The sequence below is a fragment of the Rhinoraja longicauda genome, chromosome 26 (genome assembly GCF_053455715.1).
Source record: "Rhinoraja longicauda isolate Sanriku21f chromosome 26, sRhiLon1.1, whole genome shotgun sequence".
Classification (NCBI taxonomy): Eukaryota; Metazoa; Chordata; class Chondrichthyes; order Rajiformes; family Arhynchobatidae; genus Rhinoraja; species Rhinoraja longicauda.
Genome location: NC_135978.1, coordinates 1,197,952 through 1,222,308, shown reverse-complemented (window position 1 = coordinate 1,222,308; position 24,357 = coordinate 1,197,952). Strand labels below are relative to the sequence as shown.

The 24,357-nt window shown below is 43.0% G+C and overlaps 1 protein-coding gene across 1 annotated transcript in view; it reads right to left on the bottom strand.

Moving 5' to 3' along the window:
• Window positions 1-2,618: 2,618 nt before the first annotated feature.
• The window catches only part of LOC144606355 (serine/threonine-protein kinase TAO1), a 124,885-nt gene continuing 103,146 nt past the window's right edge, over window positions 2,619-24,357 (bottom strand). The window contains exons 14-20 of the mRNA XM_078422382.1: window positions 23,114-23,350; window positions 19,446-19,574; window positions 18,046-18,249; window positions 16,142-16,381; window positions 15,132-15,344; window positions 12,415-12,597; window positions 2,619-9,737 (exon numbers count right to left, since the gene is read on the bottom strand). Of these exons, the coding sequence (XP_078278508.1) occupies window positions 9,276-9,737; window positions 12,415-12,597; window positions 15,132-15,344; window positions 16,142-16,381; window positions 18,046-18,249; window positions 19,446-19,574; window positions 23,114-23,350 (1,668 nt within the window). The 3' untranslated portion in view covers window positions 2,619-9,275. The remainder of the gene's footprint in view (window positions 9,738-12,414; window positions 12,598-15,131; window positions 15,345-16,141; window positions 16,382-18,045; window positions 18,250-19,445; window positions 19,575-23,113; window positions 23,351-24,357) is intronic.

Below are 24,357 nucleotides of genomic sequence, written 5' to 3'. Positions count from 1 at the left end.
GCATTTCATTGAAGTTCTCACTATCTTTAATTATCCAGGTGACAGATTTTATTCTCAATGAATAATATTCTGGAAAATGACATGTGAATTTCATTCTGCACATCATGTTAGTGCTATCAGCATTATAGAGGAATCCAAATTTAACATAGAAAATAGGTGCAGGAGGCCATTCATTGTGATCATGGCTGATCATCTACAATCATCTACCTGTGCCTGCCTTCTCAAACCAAACCAAACCTGCCTTCTCAAACCAAATTTAATTGGTAGATTATTAATTTCTGTGATATGATTCTACCTTTAACGTGGGTTCAGAGAGAAAAATATTCCACTAATCGCCTGAGAACAGAAAGTGTGACCGTGAGACAGAAAAAAGAACATGACCTTGATGATATTAGTTATTGGTGATATCTATTTCATCAGAAAGGTACAAAGCATCACACAATTACTTTCACATACCGATAGGCACCAATTATTTGTTGTTAATTTTAACATGCAATATTGAAATGTTAACCAAATGATAAAGATGTGTTTGTGGACAGTGTGGAAACAGGCCCTTCGGCCCACCGAGTCCAGGCCAACCAGCGATCACTAGCACTATCCTATCCCACCAAGTCCAGGCCAACCAGCGATCACCCCGTACACTAGCACTATCCTACGCACTAGGGACAAGTTCCAATTTACAGAATAATACAAATAATCTACAAACCTGTACGTCTTTGGAATGTGGGAGAAAACCAGAGCACCCGGAGAAAACCCACGCAGTCATGGGGAGAACATAGACAGCAGCCATAGTCGGGATGGAACCTGGGTCTCTGGCGCTGTGAGGCAGCAACTCTACCGCTGCACCACCGTGCCCACTGGATTAAAAAATAATTTTCAAATAACCCCACCTGCCACTTGCAAAACAACCCGCTATTTGAATGAACAATTTCCATTCAATATTTACTTCACTTGCCTTTCTAAGCCTCTGAGCACATATCTCCAGATCTATCCACCACTGAGAAAGTAGTTGCGATATTGGAATCTTTAAAGTCAAGCTATGCTTTTGATGATACAACTCTGTCTGGTTAATCAATGTCGACAAGTTTGAACCCGAATTGATCAGAACCAGGGATAGTCAGTGGCTCTCACTTCATCTACACAAGCCCTAATGTTGTGTCTGTTAGTTCCAAGTACCACTATATCCTTTCATCTCTCTGTTACTGCTTTCATCTCAACTGATGGTAAGGGAGTTCCTGTTGTGGGCTTTAGTGCATTTTGTGCAGAGAATTTATTTTAATGCACAACACAAAGTGCTGGAGGAACTCAGTGGTTCAGGCGGCATCTGTGGAGAGAATGGACAGACGTTTCAGGTTGGAACCCTTCAGAGTGATTGTAGTGGGAGTAGAAGACTGGAAAGGAGACGCGAGGGTGGGACAAACTGGCGAGTGATGGCTGGATACAGATAAGGGGAGGGGTATTTGCCACAGGTGGAGTAAGTGACAAAAGGCTGGAGGTTCCTCCTTCACGCCACCAGCCTGAAGAAGTGCTGACCTACACATAGCACGCAACAAAAACCTTTCACAATGCAATCTCTCAGTGACCAACTTCAACTCCTCTCACTTTCTCTGGATAGGTTCAAGGAGCAGAATTAAGCCTTTCGGCCCATGAGGTCTACTCCGCCATTCAATCATGGCTTTTATTCACAAAATGCTGGAGTAACTCAGCAGGTCAGGCAGCATCTCAGGAGAGAAGGAATGGGTGACATTTTGGGTCGAGACCCTTCCTCAGACTGATGTCAGTGGGGCGGGACAAAGGAAGGATATAGGTGGAGACAGGAAGATAGAGGGAGAACTGGGAAGGGGGAGGGGAAGAGAGGGACAGAGGAACTATCTAAAGTTTTCCTACACTATTCAATCATGGCTGATCAATCTCTCCCTCAACCCCATTCTTCTGCTTTCTCCCCATAACCCCTGACACAAATCACACGTGCAGCAGTGGGAACTCAGATGAGCTATGTTCAGTTTGTGTCCGGGATACTTGTATCCTAACAATGACCCCTTTCTTAGCTCTCCTCCTGGTACATGGATTGCATTGACCACATTCATGCCGAAGATGAGAATATCATCACATTTGCTGTCAATTTCCATCCTGTTCCATCTCAGATTAATCTCTTCCTGGATCTTCACGTTTGTCCACAGATAGGTTTGCATCAAACTTCTGAGTTCTGAGAAGACCTTTGATGTGAAACATTCCCTGCTTCTCTCACAACAGATACTGCCTGGCCTGCAGAGTGCTTCCTTTTGTCTCAGATTTTCAGCTTCCATTGTTTTAGAATTTTTAGAAGTCTTCATATTTCCCCAAAAGTCACAAAATGTTATTTATTTATTACATTGTGATTTAATTTTTAAGTTTATCTTATCCTCCACAGGTGACTTGTAATTCAAATTAAAATGTTTTCTTCATTCATTAGGATTTTAATTTTGAAAATTGGGGAACAATCTTAATAAAATTCAGAATTGTATCCAATGGATTCTACCTGTGATTTCACTGGAGGTATGCGTTAATACCTATGAAGTTAATTTGCAATTTAACAGTACAAAAGCCATTTGAAATAAGGAAAAATACCCAACTTGTACTAAAATTACTTTATTACAGTTGATTTTAACATCTCCTTTGTAATGATACAAAGGATAATTACAAACAAAATATTACATATGACCCTATTCTCTTTTTCTGACACTTGGTAACAGCTTAACTTCACAATCTATACAATTAATACAGGTTATATGAGCTAATGTATGTTGAACCAGAAGTTACCAGAATACTGACATTTTTACTGTACAATTTTTAAAAGAAAAACCAATAAGTGAAGGAACTTATTGGCAACCGGCTATGAACAACTCGAATAACATTGCTAAAAAATCGATTAAAGCAGATTTGGTTGTTAAAATTTAAAATTCAGAATTTTCTATCATATGTGTGCAAATAAGATTCAGAATTAGGCAGAGAGAAAACAACAAAATAGAATAGAAATGTACGGATTAAAGTTGAAGTAGCTGAAACATGCTGATTTTTTAAAACCAGCCAGTTGCTCTAGGTTAGATTAGGTTATACATTCATGATGTGTTATCTTCACCCCATGGAACTAGTGTTAAAACATTTTTAATGTTTATGTTAGAAATCTCGTTTTTGTCACAATTTCTGCAAGCTATTTAAAATGTACAATATTAACATTTCTCAGTCCCTCATCATTACTAATGCACATTAAACTATTTTTTTGTTGCATACTAAAACACAAAGGGGATACTGATAGTAGCATTGTTGGTAATGAACATTTTAGTACAAATATCCTTTTCAAGTACTGTGTGGGTTTAGTGGTTTTCTTTTAACCCTTTACACCATATAAATATCTTACTGCAAAGAAATTGTTAATAAAATTATGCATTTACAAGATGTCAAGCCATTAGGCCAACTTTGATTACAAGCAGTCTATAGTATATTTTTTTTTAATGGAATTGCATTAATTTATTTCGAACCCCTGGAAAGAGCTTTTGTTCAGAACCAGCAACAACTATAGCAAGAGAAAAAGGATTTTTATATAACTAAGGACATTAGATTAGCCTACCGAACAGCATGTAGTCATTCCCCACCGTAATGGTGGGTGAAACTCAGTACTACACATTAACAGATTACTACAATACCATAATAAACCTACAGTTGAATATTCCACAGATTTTAGTACTACATAGTTCTTGGCGAGCTCCCTTTCCTTCTTGTCCTGACTGGTGGGCAGTAACATTGGCCAATTGTTGATGGTCCTGTAACAGTGCATCAAGACAAGGGGACAACTGAAGCTGAAGGGGAAAATAGCGTATTGGCAGCAATCGGGAAAACGTCACAATGGTTCTGGGTGGGCAGAGCTGAGGAATTTGGAGTTTCAGTTCCAACTTTTACAGATGGACATTTATTACAGGTGGATGCTCATTTTTGTTTAGTCAGCTCCCCTGCTTATTTTTATTTTCCTTTCCATGTTGCTCTCAGCTTGGAGTGTAGTTAAATGATCTTCCGACCATTTTGTTAAAGACATTACCAAAGCTACATATGGACTCCCAATTGGCTAAATGCAGTTATGATTTGTAAATAAGAAATATTAATACATGGCTATTGAGCTAGATCACAATATTCATTCAGACAGTGAATGCAAGCACTTTATGTTTTAATAGTGAAATAGACAATGTTTGTTGCAAATATTTTTGATTGTTGCATTTTGTTTTTTAAAAGTGGTAAATGTTATAGATATGAAGTACATTTTTTTATTTAGTGTAACGTATGCAAGCGTTTTCACCTATAACCAGAGAGATTGGCCAAACCCAAGCCATGCCAGCACCTAGTCAGCAATTACTGCCATAGAAAATTAATCAGAGAACAAATCAGGGACCCACTGCAGGAATCATTTAGGCCTAATGCTCCCAGCTAACATCTTGTGTGAAAACTAGAAGCCAATCGCAAACAGAGCAGATAAAATATATTGCAGGTAATTAAGATTGTGAAGTCATTGTATATAATCCAATGTTACAATACAAGATTGTAACAATCTTCATTTGTAAGTCCTCCATTCCTTCAGATTCCCTGTCATCATTGACAAGTACAGAATACATCACTCAGCTCCTCAAAACAAATCACATCCATGGCAATGACTATTTTGTTAAGCTGCTTTCTTTCCGTTCTTGGATTTTGCACTACCACCGAGCTTCTACCTAAACATGCAGTCAATATTATGGAGAGCTTCCTTGGGTCACTTCTACTTTCAAACAAAGTGTTCTAGTTGAGTGCAGTTAATTTTACTATACGATTCACGTAGTTCGTTAGAAAGTTAAGAGGTTCAGTATTTTTTGTAACCTGTTACCAATGCAAGAAGTTACCTGTAAACCAGGCTTCCAATGAGAATTTTCATTTTTAACTTAAAATTAGAGTTAAGCAGTCACAGTCTTTTGTTAAAAAAACTTACCAAATGGATTATATTCAGCTTAACTTCCACATGAAAGGGGTGACATTTTCTTCTTTGCAAACCTATGTATATCTCTATCACACATTGACATTAACCAGTATAGCACACAGTTCTACAATGTTATGTTCCAAAGCAGTCAGGGAGATAAAAGTAGATCACACAGAATCTCGAAAGCACTTCCACAAAATGAGTGGGTCTGATTAGTGTAACAAAGAAAGTAGGAAAAAGTCTGGTCCAGTTTAGACCTGCTTAAATATAGAACTGTGTGTGTAAGAGAGAATGAATGAGAGAGTGTGAGTGCATGAACAAGAGAGAGAGAGAGAGAGAGAGAGCATGAATGAGACAGAGAGAGAGCGAGAGCGAGAGGAGGGAAAAATGGCAAGTTGATTAGATAAATTGTTTAGTAATTGTTAAGTTTGAGTGTATATATTCAACTATATAGATCCAGAGTGGCAAACAGCATCCAAGGAGAGAATATGATGTGCATCAATGGCAATATTCAACATCGTTCTCAGTGTTGAAATTTTCTACCTGGGTTACTGTTGTAAATGAATCAGCAAAGTCAGTGAGGGACATGAACCATTTTCAGTCACTGTGCATTATGAATTTTAACAATCCCATTATCTTTCACTGCGTTTTTGATCAGTTTAAATTTCTACTGGGCCGAGGTAGCGTATCAGTGTGCAAAATGTGGGGGGAAATCTAAATGGCTATATGACTCTACATTTTGGTTGCTCAACCTATTTAAGGACTGAGACCACTGACAGCATGATAATGTGCAATTCTTCAACACCTTGTATGGCAAGCTGCCAGTCAGTCTCCCAACGATGAAGTTCTGATTCACACTTTGCAATCAGGTGGAAAATTAAACGGGGCCAAGTATTCCTCGTTGAGGAAAGTAAAAGGGCAGCGGAATGGAAAGACAATGGTTCTGGCACTTACCGGCCTTCCAGGAGCTGATCACAGAGCACTGGGGAAAGGCTCACCATAAGCTCACACTCAACTTTGCACAACAGACAAACTTCCCAAATGATGTGTCCTTTATCAAAAATTACAATTGTAGACCTATAAATAAAACTACAAACAGATCTTTTTTTTAAAAAAAGGACACGTTTACTTAAAATAATGGAGGTGAATGATAAATTAAAAGACTTTTGTAACAAATACTAAACCAACACTATATTTTAAAAATGCATTTTACTGTGGTAGAAGTTTAATATTGCAACTAAACTCTAATCTTAAACTCAATTTACAAATAAACATTCCTCACATTTAAGAAACATCAATATTTCCATGGCTGGAAAGTTAGCTGAAGCCCACATAGCCTGTGACAGCAAAACCTGCTCAGAAGCTGAGCATTCACACGGGTGTCTGAATGATCTCAGCAATTCTCACAGTGTAGCTCATCACAGAACTGAAAGTGTTCCCCAAGGGCCAGTAAAGCCTACTACATCATCACCTGCGCTGATATAAGGAGCATACTTGAACCAGAGTTCATGCACCAAACTGTTCTTCGAATATTGAAGTGTACAATACTGGCTGGGTTCGTTTGGATTGCCTTTAAGCAGTATTGACTACATCCGTAATTTTTTTAATCAGAGTTTCCACCCACAAAATCATTCAAGCACCTTGAAGCTAATGATGGCACTAATTTGTTTTTTGCTGAAAGTACATGGATTTAGTATTGAAAAGTCATTCAAGCACCCTGTATAAACGACCTGTGTGAACACTGACATCGCCAGGAAGTAGAAACATGCTCTATTCTTAGCACTTACTCTTAAAAGCAACATTTGCAATTTTCTCAGAGAAAGGAGCAGACGCCAATCTGGAGGACAGGAGTCCAGTATTAAAATACCAAATTAAAACCAATAGTAGGAACAAATCAGTCTCACAGGGCGATGAGGGGGACAGTTCAATCTTTGCTCAAATAACACTGAAGTTAAACATTTGGAAACATTTAACCGACCTGCCTTCTAACTCACATTACTGATCTTGGCAAAGTATTGACAACTAAAATTATTCTGTTACACAATGCAGCATGACATAAAAAGCAGGTTATTGGCAAGAGTTAATGTCACTTCAACATAAGTTTACACCAAATGTGATTTTTATATGGAATGCAGTATGTACATGGAGTTTTCTACTGCCCGATCAGTCAGCACTGGAGGGATGCGAAGCACACAGAGCTTTCAGATGTATTTTCTTGTCTGTTTAACACATTAAGACTTGTTACATTATACTACAGAGTAGTAATAGTGATACATAGAATGCTAAAGGTCATAGGCATGCTCACTGGTGCTAATAATGACACCAAGTTCTTCTTGTTGTCGATGAAAGAACCTAAATTCAGTTTATAAAAAAAGTCAGACCTAGGCTGGCAGCTTTAGCAATTCCAATTTACTACATATTTACAGATACATACATTCTTCAATTAAAAAAAACTTTACTGATGTAACCTGAATTTTAGGGAAGTGTTTTACTTACTGCAGTGTATTTTCTGAAGGGACGATAATGTTCACAGCATAGTGGCAATAGATTATTGTACAACCCGCAGGCCGACCGACCGACCGACCTGCACAGCGCGAGTCTTACTGACACGTGCCCCAGGTCAAAACCCATTGTACAACCCGCAGGCCGACCGACCGACCTGCACAGCGCGAGTCTTACTGACACGTGCCCCAGGTCAAAACCCATTGTACAACTGCCTATTACACTAATCTTTACTTATTAAAAATAAAATTATACTATCTGTATAGTTTAAAAATAGTGTTCTGTACCGAAACTGTTTTAAGAACAATACAGATGGGTTTGTTTCAGTGATGGTAATGTGTTGTTAGTTCAACCATTTCTATGGTGGCTTGTAAATATGTTAAATTTGGAGAGTGTTGATAAGGTGCAGCATCACTACAGTAGAGCCACGTGGAGCTCTCAGCGGGAGGCGTGACCTTCACCAAAAGAAGTGCTGCACTTAATGAATAAATCTGGAAGTTACGCATCGGGGCAGATCAAAACATTTAGCAGAAGGCAGTTTTTCCTTGAATCTACTATTTGGCGATTTACTTATGGCATCACTGTTATGCATTAGTTAAAATTAATATTCCTCCTATTAACTAGTGTCCATATTTTGGACGTGTTAGTGGCTAAATATATCACAGATAATGTAGCAAAGGGTTAATGCCAGATGAGTAACTGACCTGTGTTCACTAAACGAATGCAGGTTTGAGGCTGTTGATAAATACCAATGCTGTACCAGACTACAATACAGTTCCATTCCCAGACACAGCCCAACCTTTGGCCTGGTTTATCACCTTCACCTTCTGCCCATGGGATGGAGTGTAAACCTCCTGTATTTTGCTTTCCACATAATACCCATTTCAGCAGATAAATGCCCCAGCCAAACAAATATAGCGATCGTTAGCAGCTGGTGAGATTACTGGTTCAGCCCTTGAAAGGTATACGGTGTAATGGCCACAGAAACTAATAGCAATCAAAAGTTTATTTTTTTGTTTTAAGAAGTAAAGTTACTAATGCTTCCACTCAAGCCACAACAAGGAAGGAGGCAGCTGGGGATGTGGAGAGGGATGTGACTATGCCACACTGCCATTAGCTGGGCATGTGATTATGCCACAATGCCACACTGCCACCAGTGGGGATGTGACTATGCCACAATGCCACCAGCTGGGCATGTGACTATGCCACACTGCCACCAGTGGGGATGTGACCATGCCACACTGCCACCAGCTGGGGATGTGACTATGCCACAAGCTGGGGTTGTGGAAAGGGAATGACGATGCCACACTGCCACCAGTGGGGATGTGACCATGCCACACTGCCACCAGTGGGGATGTGACCATGCCACACTGCCACCAGAGGGATGTGACCATGCCACACTGCCACCAGCTGGGCATGTGACTATGCCACAATGCCACCAGTGGGGATGTGACTATGCCACACTGCCACCAGCTGGGGTTGTGGAGAGGGAGTGATGATGCCACACTGCCACCAGCTGGGGATGGCCAGGCTCAGCAACTATTTTGCTTTTGGCCTCTGTTCCCGTGTTTCAAGGGCTGATCAGACGGATGGATACGGTTTGAAATGTTGACAAATGACACTCTGTACTAACTCAAAAGACCTGTTTTTCCTGAAAGGCAAAAAAAAGCATGCCTGCACTCTGCATCGTGACCACAGTACCAGTAGAAGGCTTTCAAAATGATGCAAGTGGGTGGCTTGTGCAGAGCATGGAGGCATGAGAGCAGTAACACATCTGTCCCCTGGCCAACTGAACTTATGTGTAAGACATGTGTGAACCGTTTGAGATTTGTGATGTGACACTTGTGCTCCTGCTCATGCCTTGCTCAGACCTGCCCCCGGACGCCGTCCGCCTGAGGGCCTGTGGACTGTTGCGTACCCCCATACCCCCACCTCTGGGCACCGCCACCACTGGGCCAGCAGGATGCCCCCAGGGGTGGGATCCACCTGACATCGGGTGACCCCAGGCTGGGTGGTGGCCACCCATGGGGTGACCCCAGTGATGTCCAGCTCCTCCAGAAGGGTGATGAGACCAACTGGTGGCTCCAGGGTAACTGTGGCTGAAAGCCTCTGGAGACAGATTAGAAAGGACCATGTTGCTGAAGCCAAGTCTCATGCTCTCAGAGTCGAAAGCCTCGATTTCCCGTGCCTGCCGTTCCAGTAAGCTTCGTATTCTCTCAGTGCGTTCATTCTGCAGTGCCAGCATCTCCTCCTCAATCTGGAAAAGAAAACACCACTCATCACATCTTCCGCACTGTACTCTGCTGCACAATATCTAAACCAGTAAGATATCATGATTTACACGTTAGAGATACAGAGCAGAAACAGGCTCTTCGGTCCACCGAGTCCGTGCCGACTAATGATCACCCCGTACACTAGTTCTATCCTACACACTAGGGACAATTTACAGAAGCCAATTAACTGGCAAACCTGCACATCTTTGGAATGTATGGAGGAAACCGGAACACCCGGAGAAAACCCACGTGGTCACAGGGAGAACGTACAACCTCTTTAGACAGCACCCGTGGTCAGGATGGAACCCGGGTCTCTGGCGCTGTAAGGCAGCAACTCTATTGTTGTGCCACTGTGCCGCCCCTAAACAGACTAATAGAAAATCCATACCAAGTGCTATAGTTTTACAAACCCACATTTATACATCAAGCTAAATTTTGTATTTCACAAATCTTACAGCTCTGATCTATCTACTTGCTTGTGAGGCTAATGTAAACTTTAATCCTCAAACTGGCTTGGACTATTCAACAGTTTTCAGTCAGAGGGTGGTGAATCTGTGGAATTCATTGCCACAGACAGCTATGGAGGCCAAGTCAATGGATATTTTTAAGGCGGAGATTGATAGATTCTTGATTAGTACGGGTGTCAGGGGTTATGGGGAGAAGGCGGGAGAATGGGGTTGAGAGGGAAAGATAGATCAGCCATGTTTGAATGGCGGAGTAGACTTGATGGACCCAAAGGCTGAATTCTGCCCCTCTAAATTCTGAACATGATTCATCCATACCAGGCAGGTGGCATGTCCTTCTCATGTCTATATCTTCTGCCACACCAGCCCCCATGGTCAACAGATCAAACGTTGTTGTTGGTGGTATTTTAACTGAGCTGCTGACACACCTCCATGGACCCCAACCCCTACCAGCATTCTGACGTGACCATTCTGTGTGTGGCACCTCCCTCTCACATGGACCTCCCTGTGCTCCTGCATGAGACGCCACTCTTGGCCTTTCTACTTCTGCCTTCCCACCACCCAGCTCCCAAAATGTTCTTCCACATGAAATGATCTGTCTGAACTTTTATTCAAATTAGTAACCTCTTCAAAGCAGTGACAAAATACATCAGGTAAACGCACAGAGTCTCTTGCCCAGAGCAGCGGAATTGGGAACCAGACATAGGATTAAGGTGAGGGGGGGAAAGATATAATAGGAACCAGAGGGTGTGGGTGTATGGAACGAGCTGCCAGAGGAGATAGCTGAGGCAGGGACTATCACAACGTTTAAGAAACATTTGGACAAGTACATGGATACGACAGGTTTAGAAGGATATGGACCAAACGCGGGCAGGTGGGACTAGTGTAGATGGGACACGTTTATCAGTATGGGCAAGTTGGGCCTGTTTCCACACTGTATGACTAAAACTTTGACTCGATAACATTTTACTAGCACTGCTATTTAGTATGTAATCGTGGCGTTGAGCTTCTGGTCACGTGTCGTTTGAATTCAACATTCCTCCTCCACACTCTGTTCTTGTCATCCTACACTATTCCAATTAAACTCAACATAAGTGCAGGAGCAATAGAAAAGCAAAAACAGCAGATGCTGAAAATGCAAAATAAAACAGAAAATGCTGAATATAGTGGAGCTTCAATGGAGTGAGATTTATCATTTAAGGTTCATGATTTGCATTTTCTGTTTTGGGGGAACAGCACCTTATCTTCCAGCCAGGCACAGGTTTCAAGACTACAACTATTCCAGTTAATGATTCTGCTCCTGCTGTTTATGTCTCCTCTGGTCTGTCGGGAAGAAGGTACAGGAGCCTGAAAACCATGACCACCAGGTTCAAGAACAGCTTCTTCCCAGTAACCATCAGGCTCTTGAACACTGCACAGCACTGACCTCAGCAACTGTGATCTATGGAGCATGCCTTTGGTTATACTAAAGACTTTGGCTTTGCACTATTATGGTTGCCCAGTATTACTGTTATTAATTTATTGTGTCATTGATCATGAATTTATCTGTATATTATTGTGTTCACAGGCATATTAAGCTGCAGCAAATAAGTCGTGTTTTGTTGTTTTTCCCATTCTGTTACCACTTTACTACTTTTGCCTTCTCTATCTTTCATTTAACTAATTAATCTTTTGACATCCTCCTGATCACACATTCTTCCCTCCCTTCCCTTCAGTCTTTTTACTTAATTTTAACCTTTCCTGTTCTGATTTTCCAGTTGCTGTCTGTCCTGCCAATATCGTCACCATTTTCCTCTTTAACTTGGAACTTACGTAGACGTAGACACACTAATGGAAGAAGCAATTCTAACTCAAATGTCAACGTATAAAATTAATATGAAACTGCGAACTTTAGAAGCCTTTAAATGTTCCCAACATAAGAGTTTTTAAATGAGATAACTATGAAATAACTGTGTAGGAAAGAACTGCAGTTGCTGGTTTAAACCAAAGATAGACAGGACACGCTGGAGAGCAGGAATGGATGACGTTTCGGGTCGAGACCCTTCTTCACACCAAGTCACGGGAAAGCGAAACAAGAGATATAAACGATTATGGAACGGGAAACAAGAGATACAGACAAAGATTGAATAACCGGTTGGATGAATTTCATGTCTGAAAATATTAAATGCAGCTAGTCAGAGACAGAATGATGTTGTACCTTTTGCTCCAGCAGGGCTCTGCGCAGAGAGACTCTTTGCTCCAGCTCCTTGCGTTCACGATCGTGCTGCGCCTCAGTCTGCATCTTTATTTTGCTCTGGTAGGCGTTCAGCAGCTCGAGTTCCTGCTGCAATTGCATTTTCAGCACCTGACATTCTGCCTCCTGAGCTTCATCCAGGCGCAACTGTAAATAGATTTTATTAATAACAACAGGAATAAGTCATTAATATTGGAATCAGGATAAGCTGACCTGTTAACAAATAACATTGGAATGTCCAAATGCAAGATGTGTATCCCAATGTCACCAATTTAACTAAAGCATCACCACTGTTCAGTTTTGGCATGAAACTAATTTAAGCACCAAATTAAGCAAATATACAATTAAAATCAATTAACCAAAACTGAGAACTACATTAAATGTAACATATTCACATTTAATCTGGTTATCTCCACAATACTTATTCCTCTATATTTAAAATAACTGGGAACAACAGATGACTTTGAAATTGTACTGCCATCTGCTGCTTGGAAACATCACTGACAAAAATAGAAGTTATAAAATAAACTTGCAAAAACATTGTAAACCAAAGACCTTACAAAAAATTCAAAGCATGATCACAAAACTAGAAATACAGATTTTAGTTGTTTGAATAAATCATATGTCTGTTAATGTTTTCAGGTGATCCAAGTATCAACTTAATGACAAGACACAGCATAGTCTAGTTTAGAGAAACAGCGTGGAAACAGCCCCTTCAGCCCAGAGTCCGTGCCGACCAGTGATCCCTGTACACCAGTTCTACCCTGCGCACTTGGGCCAATTTATGGAAGCTAATTAACCTGCAAGCCTGCATGTCTTTGGAGTGTGGGAGGAAACCGGAGCACCTGGAGAAACCCCACATGGTCACGGGGAGACTTCCATGGAGACAGTAGTCAGGAGAGGTTTTTGGCGCTGTAAGGCAACAACACTACTGCTGTGTCACCTTGCCACCCCTAATTTGTTGTTTACAAATGTTTGGATGAATGTCTTGCAGGTTTAAGCAATTTCACTCCTCTTGTATGGGTGCTGTCTGTATGGAGTTTGTACGTTCTCCCCGTGACCTGTATGGGGTTTTTTTCGGGGAGCTCTGATTTCCTCCCACATGCCAAAGACGTACAGATTTGTAGGTTAATCAGCTTGTTAAAATTGAAAATTGTCCTGCCTGCGTGTTATGTATTGTCTGGGGATCGATCGCTGGTCGGTGAGGGCTCGGTGGGCCAAAGTGGCCTGTTTCTGCACTGTGTCTCCAAACTAAACCTCTGGTCCAGCTGCTGGTTGGGAGCTGGTGCAATGGATGTCCCAACTGAAGCAGTGTTCATGTCCTGTTACACCACCGGAGACCTTACCGCTGCTCAGAGCTGTTCCATTAGTCCCATCCCCCCTCTCCTTTGTTGTCCATTGCCCATGGCCTCTCTCATATCCCAACTCATCAACTTTCCCATTCATGTTCCCACATACCTACACTGAGGGGTAATTTACAGCAGACAATTATTGTCACAATATATATCCCTTCACTTCACCTATTCCTTCAATTATTTTGGCATTCCCTCATGAAAAGAATTTGTGGAAACAGAGCAACGGTAAGTTGAAGGAGAACACAGTTAATGGGACCCTATGGCATTAGAGGGAACACAGGGAACAGGCCCGAGCCCTATGGCATTAAAGGGGACACATGGAACAGGCCCGATGAGTTTAAATGAGCACGGGGTCAGGGTCCCGAGGATCCAGATGCATCGGATACCAGAGTATCTCTTGAAAAACTGAACAGCTGCCTCTTTATTGCTTATATAAGAAATTTGCATTTTCCACTTTGACAAATGTTGATGCAGATTGTACAGCTGTAACAATGACAAAAATATCTTTGTTCACTGGCGGTATAACATGATACTGACGTCAACTCAAGGAGCTCTCGGCACGCACATTTTAAAATGGAGCCTCCAGAATGGTGGCTGATGATTCAGTAGTCTAGTTTAGTTTAGTTCAGAGATACAGAGCGAAACAGGTCCCTCAGTTCACCGAGTCCGCACCGACCAGCGATCCCCACACATTAACACTATCCTGCACACACTAGGAACAATTTACACATGCACCAACCCAATTAACCTACACACCTGTACGTCTTTGGAGCGTGGGAGGAAACTGAACATCTCGGAGAAAACCCACGCGATCACGGGGAGAACGTACAAACTCTGTACAGACAGCACCCGTAGTCGGTATCGAACCTGAGCCTCCAGCGCTGCAAGCACTGTAAGGCAGCAACTCTACCGCTTGGCAGGAGAACGGGGTTGAGGTTGAAAGCTAGATCAGCCATGATTGAATGGCGGAGTAAACTTGATGGGCTGAATGGTCTTATTCTGCTCCTAGAGCTTATGAAACACTCAATGGCATACGATGAAGTGATGGGAATTTCAGTATTTATGAACTAGCTTCACTGTAAAATACCTTGATAATATTATTCTTTGCTGTAGGAGGCACAAGTGGGCTTCTAGCGGCTGACAAAGCTGCACCGACTGCTGAGCAAACTCTTTGGTCCTAACAAACTAATTTTGTGTACGTGGACATTGATGGTCACCTTTCAAACAGCCAGCTGCAAGTGCAATCTTTGATGGGTTACTTCCATCTAGCTGAGGAGAGATGAGATTCATCGCAAGTTTGGTTAAAGACAGGAATGTTGTACTCACTGCTTGTGTGGACAGCATTTCATTGATGCTGTGATCATACTGTTCAGCGAGTATGGCTAGCTTCCGTGTCTGCTCGTCCTTCAACCGTTTCAGCACAGCTTTGTGTTCACTCTTGGGGGTGGTTTCCAGCAGGTGGTTGCGTAGGGCCTTGTACTGCCGTGTCTGGATCTTGCACGTGTCCTGGAATTGCTTCTTGATTTGCAGCTCCTTTGACTAGAAAACAAACTCGTTTTAAAGATTTCAACCCGAGAGTATCGCCCCCACTTTCCACAGCCAAATTTTCAGTTTTTACATTTGAATGCATTCCACTTTCTTTACAGAGTCGTGGAGCCAAACAGCACAGGAACAGGCCCTATGGCCCAACGTACCCCTGCCGACCAACGTATCTCATCTACACTACTCCCACCTGCCCATGTTTGGCCCATATCCCTCTAAACATCTCCTATTCATGTACCTGTCCAAATGTGTTTTAAATATTAAATATTTTAAATATATAGTACTTGCCTCAACCAACTTCACTGGCAGCTCAATCCATATACCTGCCATCCTCCGTGTGAAAAAACTGCCCCTCAAGTTCCATTTAAATCTGTGCCCTCTCACCTAAGGCCTCTGGTATGCATGGCCAGACAATGCACTATCCTACACACATCAGGGACAATTTACAATTTTACCGCTCAATTAACCTACGAACCTGTACGTCTTTGGAGTGTGGGAGGAAACCCACTCGGTCACAGGGAGAAGGTACAAACTCTGTACGGACAGCACCCGTAGTCAGGATTGAACTTGGGTCTCTGACACTGTAAAACAGCAACTCTACTGCTGCACCACTGTGCAATTTCCGAGTTCCTCCAGCACTTGTGTGTTTTGCTCAAGATACCAGCACCTACAGTTTCTTGTGTCTCCAGTTTGACTTGGATGAGTGAAGGTCACACGTCACCACTCTGACATGCAGGGAATGTACCCAAAAGCAGCAGGGTAATGTCGCACTATCTCGCCATGTGGGGCCTTACCTTCAGACTCTTGGGCTGTTGCCGGACCTCCATGCCGTGCTTACGCCTCAGCTCCCGCTCACGACGCTTGTTGTACTCCAACTGGTTGGTGAGCTCCGTCTGGTGCTGCAGCCTGATGAGCTCGCTGCGCATGCGCTGGATGGTGTTGAGGTGGCGGAACTCCAGCTCCTGCATTGACTCGTGATGGCGCAGCAGCATCGCATGTTCCAGGTCCTTCTGCGTTTGTTTTTTGTTCAGCTCCTGCGATAAAGAGCACACCAACAATAATCCCCCATGTACCACGACATCCAACAACCAGCACAATCCCCATATGTTTAGTTTAGTTTAGTTTAGTTTAGAGACACAGAGCGGAAACAGGCCCTTTGACCCACCGAGTCCGTACCGTTTGTGATCTCCGCACACTAACGCTATCCTACACACATTAGGGACAATTTACAATTATATCAAGCCATTTAACCTACAAAATGGGCGTCTTTGAAGTGTGGGAGGAAACCGAGGATCTTGGAGAAACCCACGCGGTCGAGGGGAGAACGTACAAACTTTGTTCAAACAGCACCCGTAGTCAGGATGGAACCCAGGTCTCTGGCGCTGTAAAGCAGCAACTCTATGCTTTTGATGAACATTTTAACTTTCCTGCCTCTACAGGTACCACCTGAACTGAGTATTTCCTGATCAATCAGGATACAAGCACTCTCAGATGCAATGGATAATTTTGCCTTTACCTTTAATGCCTTAGTGTTGTAACCAAGAACTGCAGCATTTCTGAAGAAAGGTTCTGACCTGAAATATCACCTATCCATGTTCTCTAAGAGAGGCTGTCTGACCCATTGAATTACACCAGCACTTTGTGCTCTTTTGTGTAACCCGGCACCTGCAGCTCCTTGTTCCTACTGCAGCATTCCTGCTCCTTCAGATCCAGGGTGTAGATGCTGCTGTGCTTGTAGCCATTGCCAGACAGGCCAGTTCAGTTTCTACTAAGCGGAGCTGTTTGGCAACAACTCTGCCCAAGACCACAAGACATTGCAGAGTGTGGTGGATGCAACCCCTTCCATCACACAGACCAGACGCCCCACCAATTACACCACCTACACTTGATGCTGCCTCAGTAAAGCAGCCAACATAATTAAGGCCCTTTCTCACCCTCTCCTGTTGGGCAGAAAGATACAAAATCTTGGAAACTCCAGATTCAGGAACAGCTTCTTCCCCACTGTTATCAGAGTATTGCACAGTCCTCCCATAAGCTAGGGTGTAGTTCCAATCTTCCAACCTACCTCGTTGGAGACCTTAAAACATGTTCTCTGTAACTGTACACTACAACGCTGTACACTATACGCTGCACTCTGGGATGTTCCTCTGTGCACTCACTCCCTGTTGTACTTGTGTGTGGCGTGACTGTACTCGTGTACAGTACGATTTAGTTGGATAGCACGCAAACAAAAGCTTTTCACTGTATCTCGGTACACGTGACACGTGGTGATAAACCAGCACACTGATCAGCACAAAATAAAGATAATTGACAGAGTAAGACTGATCATGGCTTAAGATATAGACACAAAGTGTTGGAGCAACTCAGTGGGTCAGGCAGCATCTCTGGAGAAACTGGATAGGTAATGTTTTGGGCCGGGACCCTATTTCAGTCTGAAGAAGAATTAAGAGGGTCCTGATCCAAATTGTCACCTATCCATTTTCTCCAGGGATGCTGCCTGACCCGCTGAGTTACTCCAACATTTTGTTTCTACCTTTGGTATCTGCAGCTCCTTTCTATTACATGATGGTTCAATGTAATACTCATTCACAAAATGCTGGAGTAACTCAGCAGGTGAGGCAGCATCTCAGGAGAGAAGGGATGGGCAACGTTCAATGCAATACTGATGGTCATAACGGCTGTTAATTTCCCCTCCTACCTCTCGCACTAGATCCTGCTCCAGGTTGTGGCGTGAGAGCAGCATTCTCCGCTTGAAGCGGCGACATTCCAGCTCGAGGTACTGCCGTTGCCGCCGCAGCAGGTTCGCCTCCTCTTCAGCCTGGAAATGCTGGAAGTTTTCCTTCTGCTTGGATAACCATTCTTGTTTTTCCTTCTTTGGAGTACTCTGATTTTCACTCAATTCCTATGAAATATAAAAATATATATTTCAAGTAATATTCTCACGGGGAAATTGCTGTGTAAATGTTTGAACTTTCACCATTCACAAGAAGAGTAGGCCAGTGGTCTTCTCAACCCTCGTCTGCCATTCAATCTGAGCGCGGCTGATCAATCCCAGCCTGAACAACACCTCCGTCACAGAGTCCCCTTGCACTCAATCTCTCAAACCTTCACAAATCTGTCTCGTGGCACGGTGGCGCAGCGGTAGAGTTGCCGAGTGCCAGAGCCAGAGACCCGGGTTCAATCCTGACCACAGCTGCTGTCAGTACGGAGTTTGTGCGTTCTCCCAGTGATCGCATGGGTTTTCTCCGGGTGCTCCGGTTTCCTCCCACACTCCAGAGATGTGCGGGTTTGTAGGTTAATTGGCTTCTGTAATGTGTAAATGGTCCCTGATGTGTAGGATGTTGCTCGTGTACGGGGTGATCACTGGTCAGCACCAAATTGGTGGGCTGAAAGGCCTGTTTGCACACTGTATATTTAAAGCCTATATACTTCTAATGAGCAAAGCCTTTACGACTCTTTGGGGCAGAGACAAAAGACAATAGGTACAGGAGGAGGCCATTCAGCCCTTCAAGCCAGCACCACCATTCAATGTGATCATGGCTGATCATTCTCAATCAGTACCCCGTTCCTGCCTTCTCCCCATACCCCCTGACTCCGCTATCCTTAAGAGCTCTATCAAGCTCTCTCTTGACGTCCAGAAATTTATCATCCTCTGCGAGAAATCTCCATGTACCCAAGTTTTAAATGATGGAGCCCTTAGCTTAAAAGTCATTGAAGATTCTCCCACAAGAGGAAATACCTTAATATCTACCCAGTCATGCACACTTATTGAATCTCTGAATTTTAAATAAGATCACCCCGCCTTCTAAATTCCTAAGAATACAGAACCAACCTGTTCAGCCTCTCAATGTCAGAAATTTACTGGTAAACAGAAGTTAGAGATATCACAAAGACAACTAATCTAATCAAGATTTTCACCAATCATAAGTCTTAATGTAGCTACGTGACAAAATATTATTTATATACCACTAGATTAAGCACTGGAGAACTTTGAGAACTTTCTTTACTGTAATTAAGACCCCCAAAGGACTTTTTCTGAAAGGGATTCACCAAATAACTAAGCATTCATCATTTGGGAAATAAAGTATTTACTTTTACCTCCTTCAGTTGTTCTTTACGTAGTTTATATTCTCTTTTTTGGGACTCCAGGAAGCAGCTGAGTTCCTTCTTCTGCTGTGCCTGTATGTGCTGTTGAAATTTCTTTTCTTCAGTAGAAACTGCTTTGGTCTAACAACATAAATTAAAATATTTGAGATGAACAAATGTTTTACAATGAACATCACTGGAGAAGCAGCATGTACTAGCCACCCACAGATATCCTTGATACGGTGGCAATGAGTCATCTTAAACCACTCTAATCCATGCAGAAATGGCCCTTGTGTGGTGGTGTGCAGGGTACTAGTATTTAATTAGGGCGGGACATTGAAACTTGCCAAATAGTAATAGGTCTGGATAGAGTGGATGTGGAGAGGATGTTTCCACTAGTGGGAGACTCTAAGACCAGAAGCCATAGCCTCAATATCAAAGGATGTACCTTTAGAAAGGAGACGAAGAGGAATTTCTTTGGTCAGAGGGTGGTGAATTTGTGGAATTCATTGCCGCAAACAGCTGTGGAGGCCAAGCCATTGGATATTTTTAAGGCGGAGATTGAAAGATTCTTGATTAATACTGGTGTCAGGGATTATGGGGAGAAGGCAGGAGAATGGGGTTGAGAGTGAAAGATAGAAGAGGTAATGATTGAATGGCGAAGTAGACTGGATGGGCTGAATAGCCTAATTCTGCTCCTATCACTTATGAAATTAAACTCAGCGGTGTGACATTGTTTTTCCGTGTCATCAGTGCTATTTCTGTATCAACAGTGTGCAACTTTGAGGGCAACTTGAAGGTGAAGGCATTCCTGATGCCCAGCATCTTTGACTGTCTTTGAGTGCAAGAGATGGTCGGATTCAGAGCGGCTGTCAAAGAAGCCTTGATGAGGTGCTGCAGAGCATTTTGTAGATGATGCAGGGTGATGGGCAGGGTGTGTAAGAGGGAACTGCAGATGCTGGTTTGCACTTCAGATAGGCACAAAATGCTGGAGTCACTCAGCGGGACAGGCAGAATCTCTGGAGAGAAGAAATGGGTGACGTTTAGGGTCGAGACCCTTCTTCAGATACCTGAAGAAGGGTCTCGCCCGAAACGACATGCATTCCTTCTATCCAAAGATGCTGCCTGTCTCACTGAGTGACTCCAGCATGTTGTGAAGGACAGGTTGCCAGTTAAGCAGGCTGGCTTGGTCTGGATGGCTTCATGATTTGGAATGGGAAGTGGGGAATATTTCTTGAGCCTTGATATAAATTGTACAAAGGATTTCAGAAGTTAGGTCAGTGATTCTCCACAAGTAACTCAGCCTCTGAGCTGCATCACAACTATTTGCCTGTCCGTTCACCCGAGTTTAGAATCAAGGGTGTGTTGTTGATATTACTGTTTTCATGAAGTACTTTGATTTATTCCAGCATAAAGCTGATCCTTTGCTGTGGGCAGTCAGAAGCAAGCCTGATAAGGATGGAGATTTCCTTCAGTGAAGGACAAAATTAAGAAGGATTATTATGACAATCTAATAGCTTCATAAACACTAGTGAGACTAACATGTTATTCCTATATTTAACTGAATTGGACATTTCGCAGCTGCCCTGGTGGAATTTTGATGACCTTTTCTGGATTACTGGTGGAGGCCTGTAGATTATTTCTCCAGTAGCAAAGAGTCCATGGTGGTAAAGTTAAAGTAAACTGGAATTGCTCCCACCCTCCAGTTTTGGAACCCATGCCATTAAGCTGCATGATATTTAAACAAAAACGGTAAAAATAATATAATTACACAGCCTGTTCAGTGACAACCGTCATAAACTAATTCCTCCTCTGCTTCCCATAACCAACTTCCATCCTTACTCCACGTTCAACTTCATGCTGCTTTTCTGGAATTACGAAGCCCAGTTCCTTGCCAATTAACTGCTAAAGTAATTGGGAATATAAGAGCAACTTAGAAGCAATGCCTGCTTTTGTAGCACTCACAATGAAATAATAGGTTCCCCACATTCCCCACAACCATTCTACTGCAGTGCAGGTGCTTGGCTTCAACCATCTGAGTATCTACCCCAGGATAGCAGAGTATAAAACTAGAGGGCATAGGTTTAAGATGAGGAGAAAGATTTTTTTTAAAGGACCTTAGAGGGATAGAACAGGTATGGAGGGATATGGGCCAATTGGAAGCAAGTGGGACTTGTTGGGTTAGATGACTTGGTCGGTATAGGTGAGTTGGGCTGAAAAGCCTTTCTCTGTGACTCTGTGACCATGCATGACCAGTCAGTTTAAGTGCAGCATGAAGGAAGCTGACATTCCATTCCAAGTATATTGTACATCACCAGCTGGCAATGCAACTAAACTGGCTTTATGCCATTTATGGAACTATTATCTCATCATCTACTGTTCATCACCCCAACTCACACCTTCCACCTGATGGAAAGGTTCATGAATTCAATCGATTATTACAGAGGCAACACCAAAACAAAAGATCAAGATCTCAACACTAGGCAAATAAAATTATTTACACAAAATTTCTAAATGGTTGAGCGACATGCAAAACTACAATCAAAAGCACGTAAAATATAAATCACAAAACATGTAACTGCTTTTGTTTTTCATCTCCAGAATGAACTCTTCCAGTGCTCTTTCTTTTGGTTCTCCCATCCGTAATTGTTGGATCAGGGCCGTGGAGTTGGAGTCGGGGCCATTTTGGTGCTGCTGGTGGGAGTGGGAGTCGGGTGTTTTGGGCATCGACACTACAGCCTTGGTTGGATCATTCAAAGCTATATCGTTTGCTCAGACCAAATCCAATCCAATCCGGGCATCTCCATGATGCACTAACCTACACTGCCTCCCGGTCAGCGTGTTCATTTTCTTATGGCCTCTCCCACCAGTTCCAGAACCATTTTAAGCCACTAGAAAGCTCTGTTCCACAAACATCAATGCATTCTTTTCAAACAATTATAAGTAATTTTGCTCCAGATCACCACACTATTGACATCAGGTTTGATAAGATTATGTTTGTGTCGAACATTAGACACAAAAAGCTTGAGGATCTCAGCGGGTCAGGCAGCATCTCTGTGATGGAGAGGGAACTGTCTCCCACTCTCTGCAGTCTCCGTTCCTGGGCGTTCGAGTCGCCAAACCAGTCATTGTGCTCTTTACCGTACACCACCTCAGCCCTTCAGTACGTGATGGTCCTCCCTCCAATTTCAGCACCACCCTTTCATCCCGTCCCTCTGCCTTCCTCCCGAGCTGAACGAGCTTTTGTCGTCCGTGCAAGTTTGAATGCTCAGCCCCCTCACCAATTATTAAAATTATGGTTGTGTCACTGGATAAGCAAATCAGGGATATGCACTAATTATCTGAAGAGAAAGATTCCAATTGCATCTTTGCAGCAGTAGAATTTAAATGGTATTGTTGGCTACAGCATCTGGAAGACCACCAGAATGTTGCAAGAAACTATTTAGGTCCTTTCATGAAGCAAACTGTCCATCCTTAAGTGGCTCAAAATACACTGCATTATAAATTATTTGTAAATGCTCTTAAATGGTCTAGCAAGCAGCCAGTTTAAGGCAATTAAATAACACTGGCCAAAAAAGCTACCTCCCATCGCATTAATTAATAAAAAGTTAATCTACTTTGTAATTAAGTTGGCAGAGACACCTCAATCTATTGGAAGAACATACAGACATAAAGAGTACCTCTTTTTCCATGATACACAGGTGTTTCTTAATGAGCTTCTCCATCTCTGCAGCAAAACTGTTGCGCTGTGTTTCCAACTCCTTGTCCAGCCGTAGTCGGTGCTCGTCCATCTCTGCCTTCAGCTTGTTTTCCAGCGCCATCAGCTGTTTCTGATGCTGCCTCCGCATGCGTTTGTAACCAGACATCTGCTCTCGAAGCTCAGAATCTTGTTCATGCTCTTGAATCTGCCGTGTGACCTGTATGTGAGATTATAAAGTAACATACTCGCTTAAAAGTCTGCAAAGCATTATATAGTGTTCAAATTTGTTGATGGGAAGTTGTTGATCAGATTGTGTCTCTACAGATTATCAACAGGAAGCCCGTTCATGGCAGTAGGTTCATAACTGACAGGAGAATTAGGCCATTCAGCCAATTGAGTCTACTCCACCATTCAATCACGGCTGATCTATCTTTCTTTTCTCAACCCCATTCTCCTGCCTTCTCTCCCTGATGCCCTTAGTAATCAAGAATCTGTCAATCTCTGCCTTAAAAATACCCAATAACTTGGACTCCCCAGTCGTCTGTGGCAATGAGTTCCACAGATCCACCAGCAGTCTGTGACAATGAGTTCCACAGATCCACCAGCTGTCTGTGGCAATGAGTTCCACAGATCCACCAGCAGTCTGTGGCAATGAGTTCCACAGATCCACCAGCTGTCTGTGGCAATGAGTTCCACAGATCCACCAGCAGTCTGTGGCAATGAGTTCCACAGATCCACCAGCCGTCTGTGGCAATGAGTTCCACAGATCCACCAGCAGTCTGTGGCAATGAGTTCCACAGATCCACCAGCAGTCTGTGGCAATGAGTTCCACAGATCCACCAGCCGTCTGTGGCAATGAGTTCCACAGATCCACCAGCCGTCTGTGGCAATGAGTTCCACAGACTCACCAGCCGTTGACAAAAAACATCCCTCCTCATCTTCTTTCTAAAGGTACGTCCTATTACTCTGAGGCTGTGCCCTCTGGTCCTAGACTCTCCCACTAGTGGAACCATCCTCTCCACATTCACTCTATCCAGGCCATTTCCCTATTCGGTATGTTTCAATGAGGTCCCCCCTCATCCATCAGATGCTGCCTGGCCCACCGAGTTACTCCAGCATTGTGTCTATCGTCTGCCTTCCACAGCTCTCTTGAGTCTATACATTCACTACAAAATGTGTAAGAAACTACTTCTCATCTGATCCTTTACATTGCCTCCAGTGTCA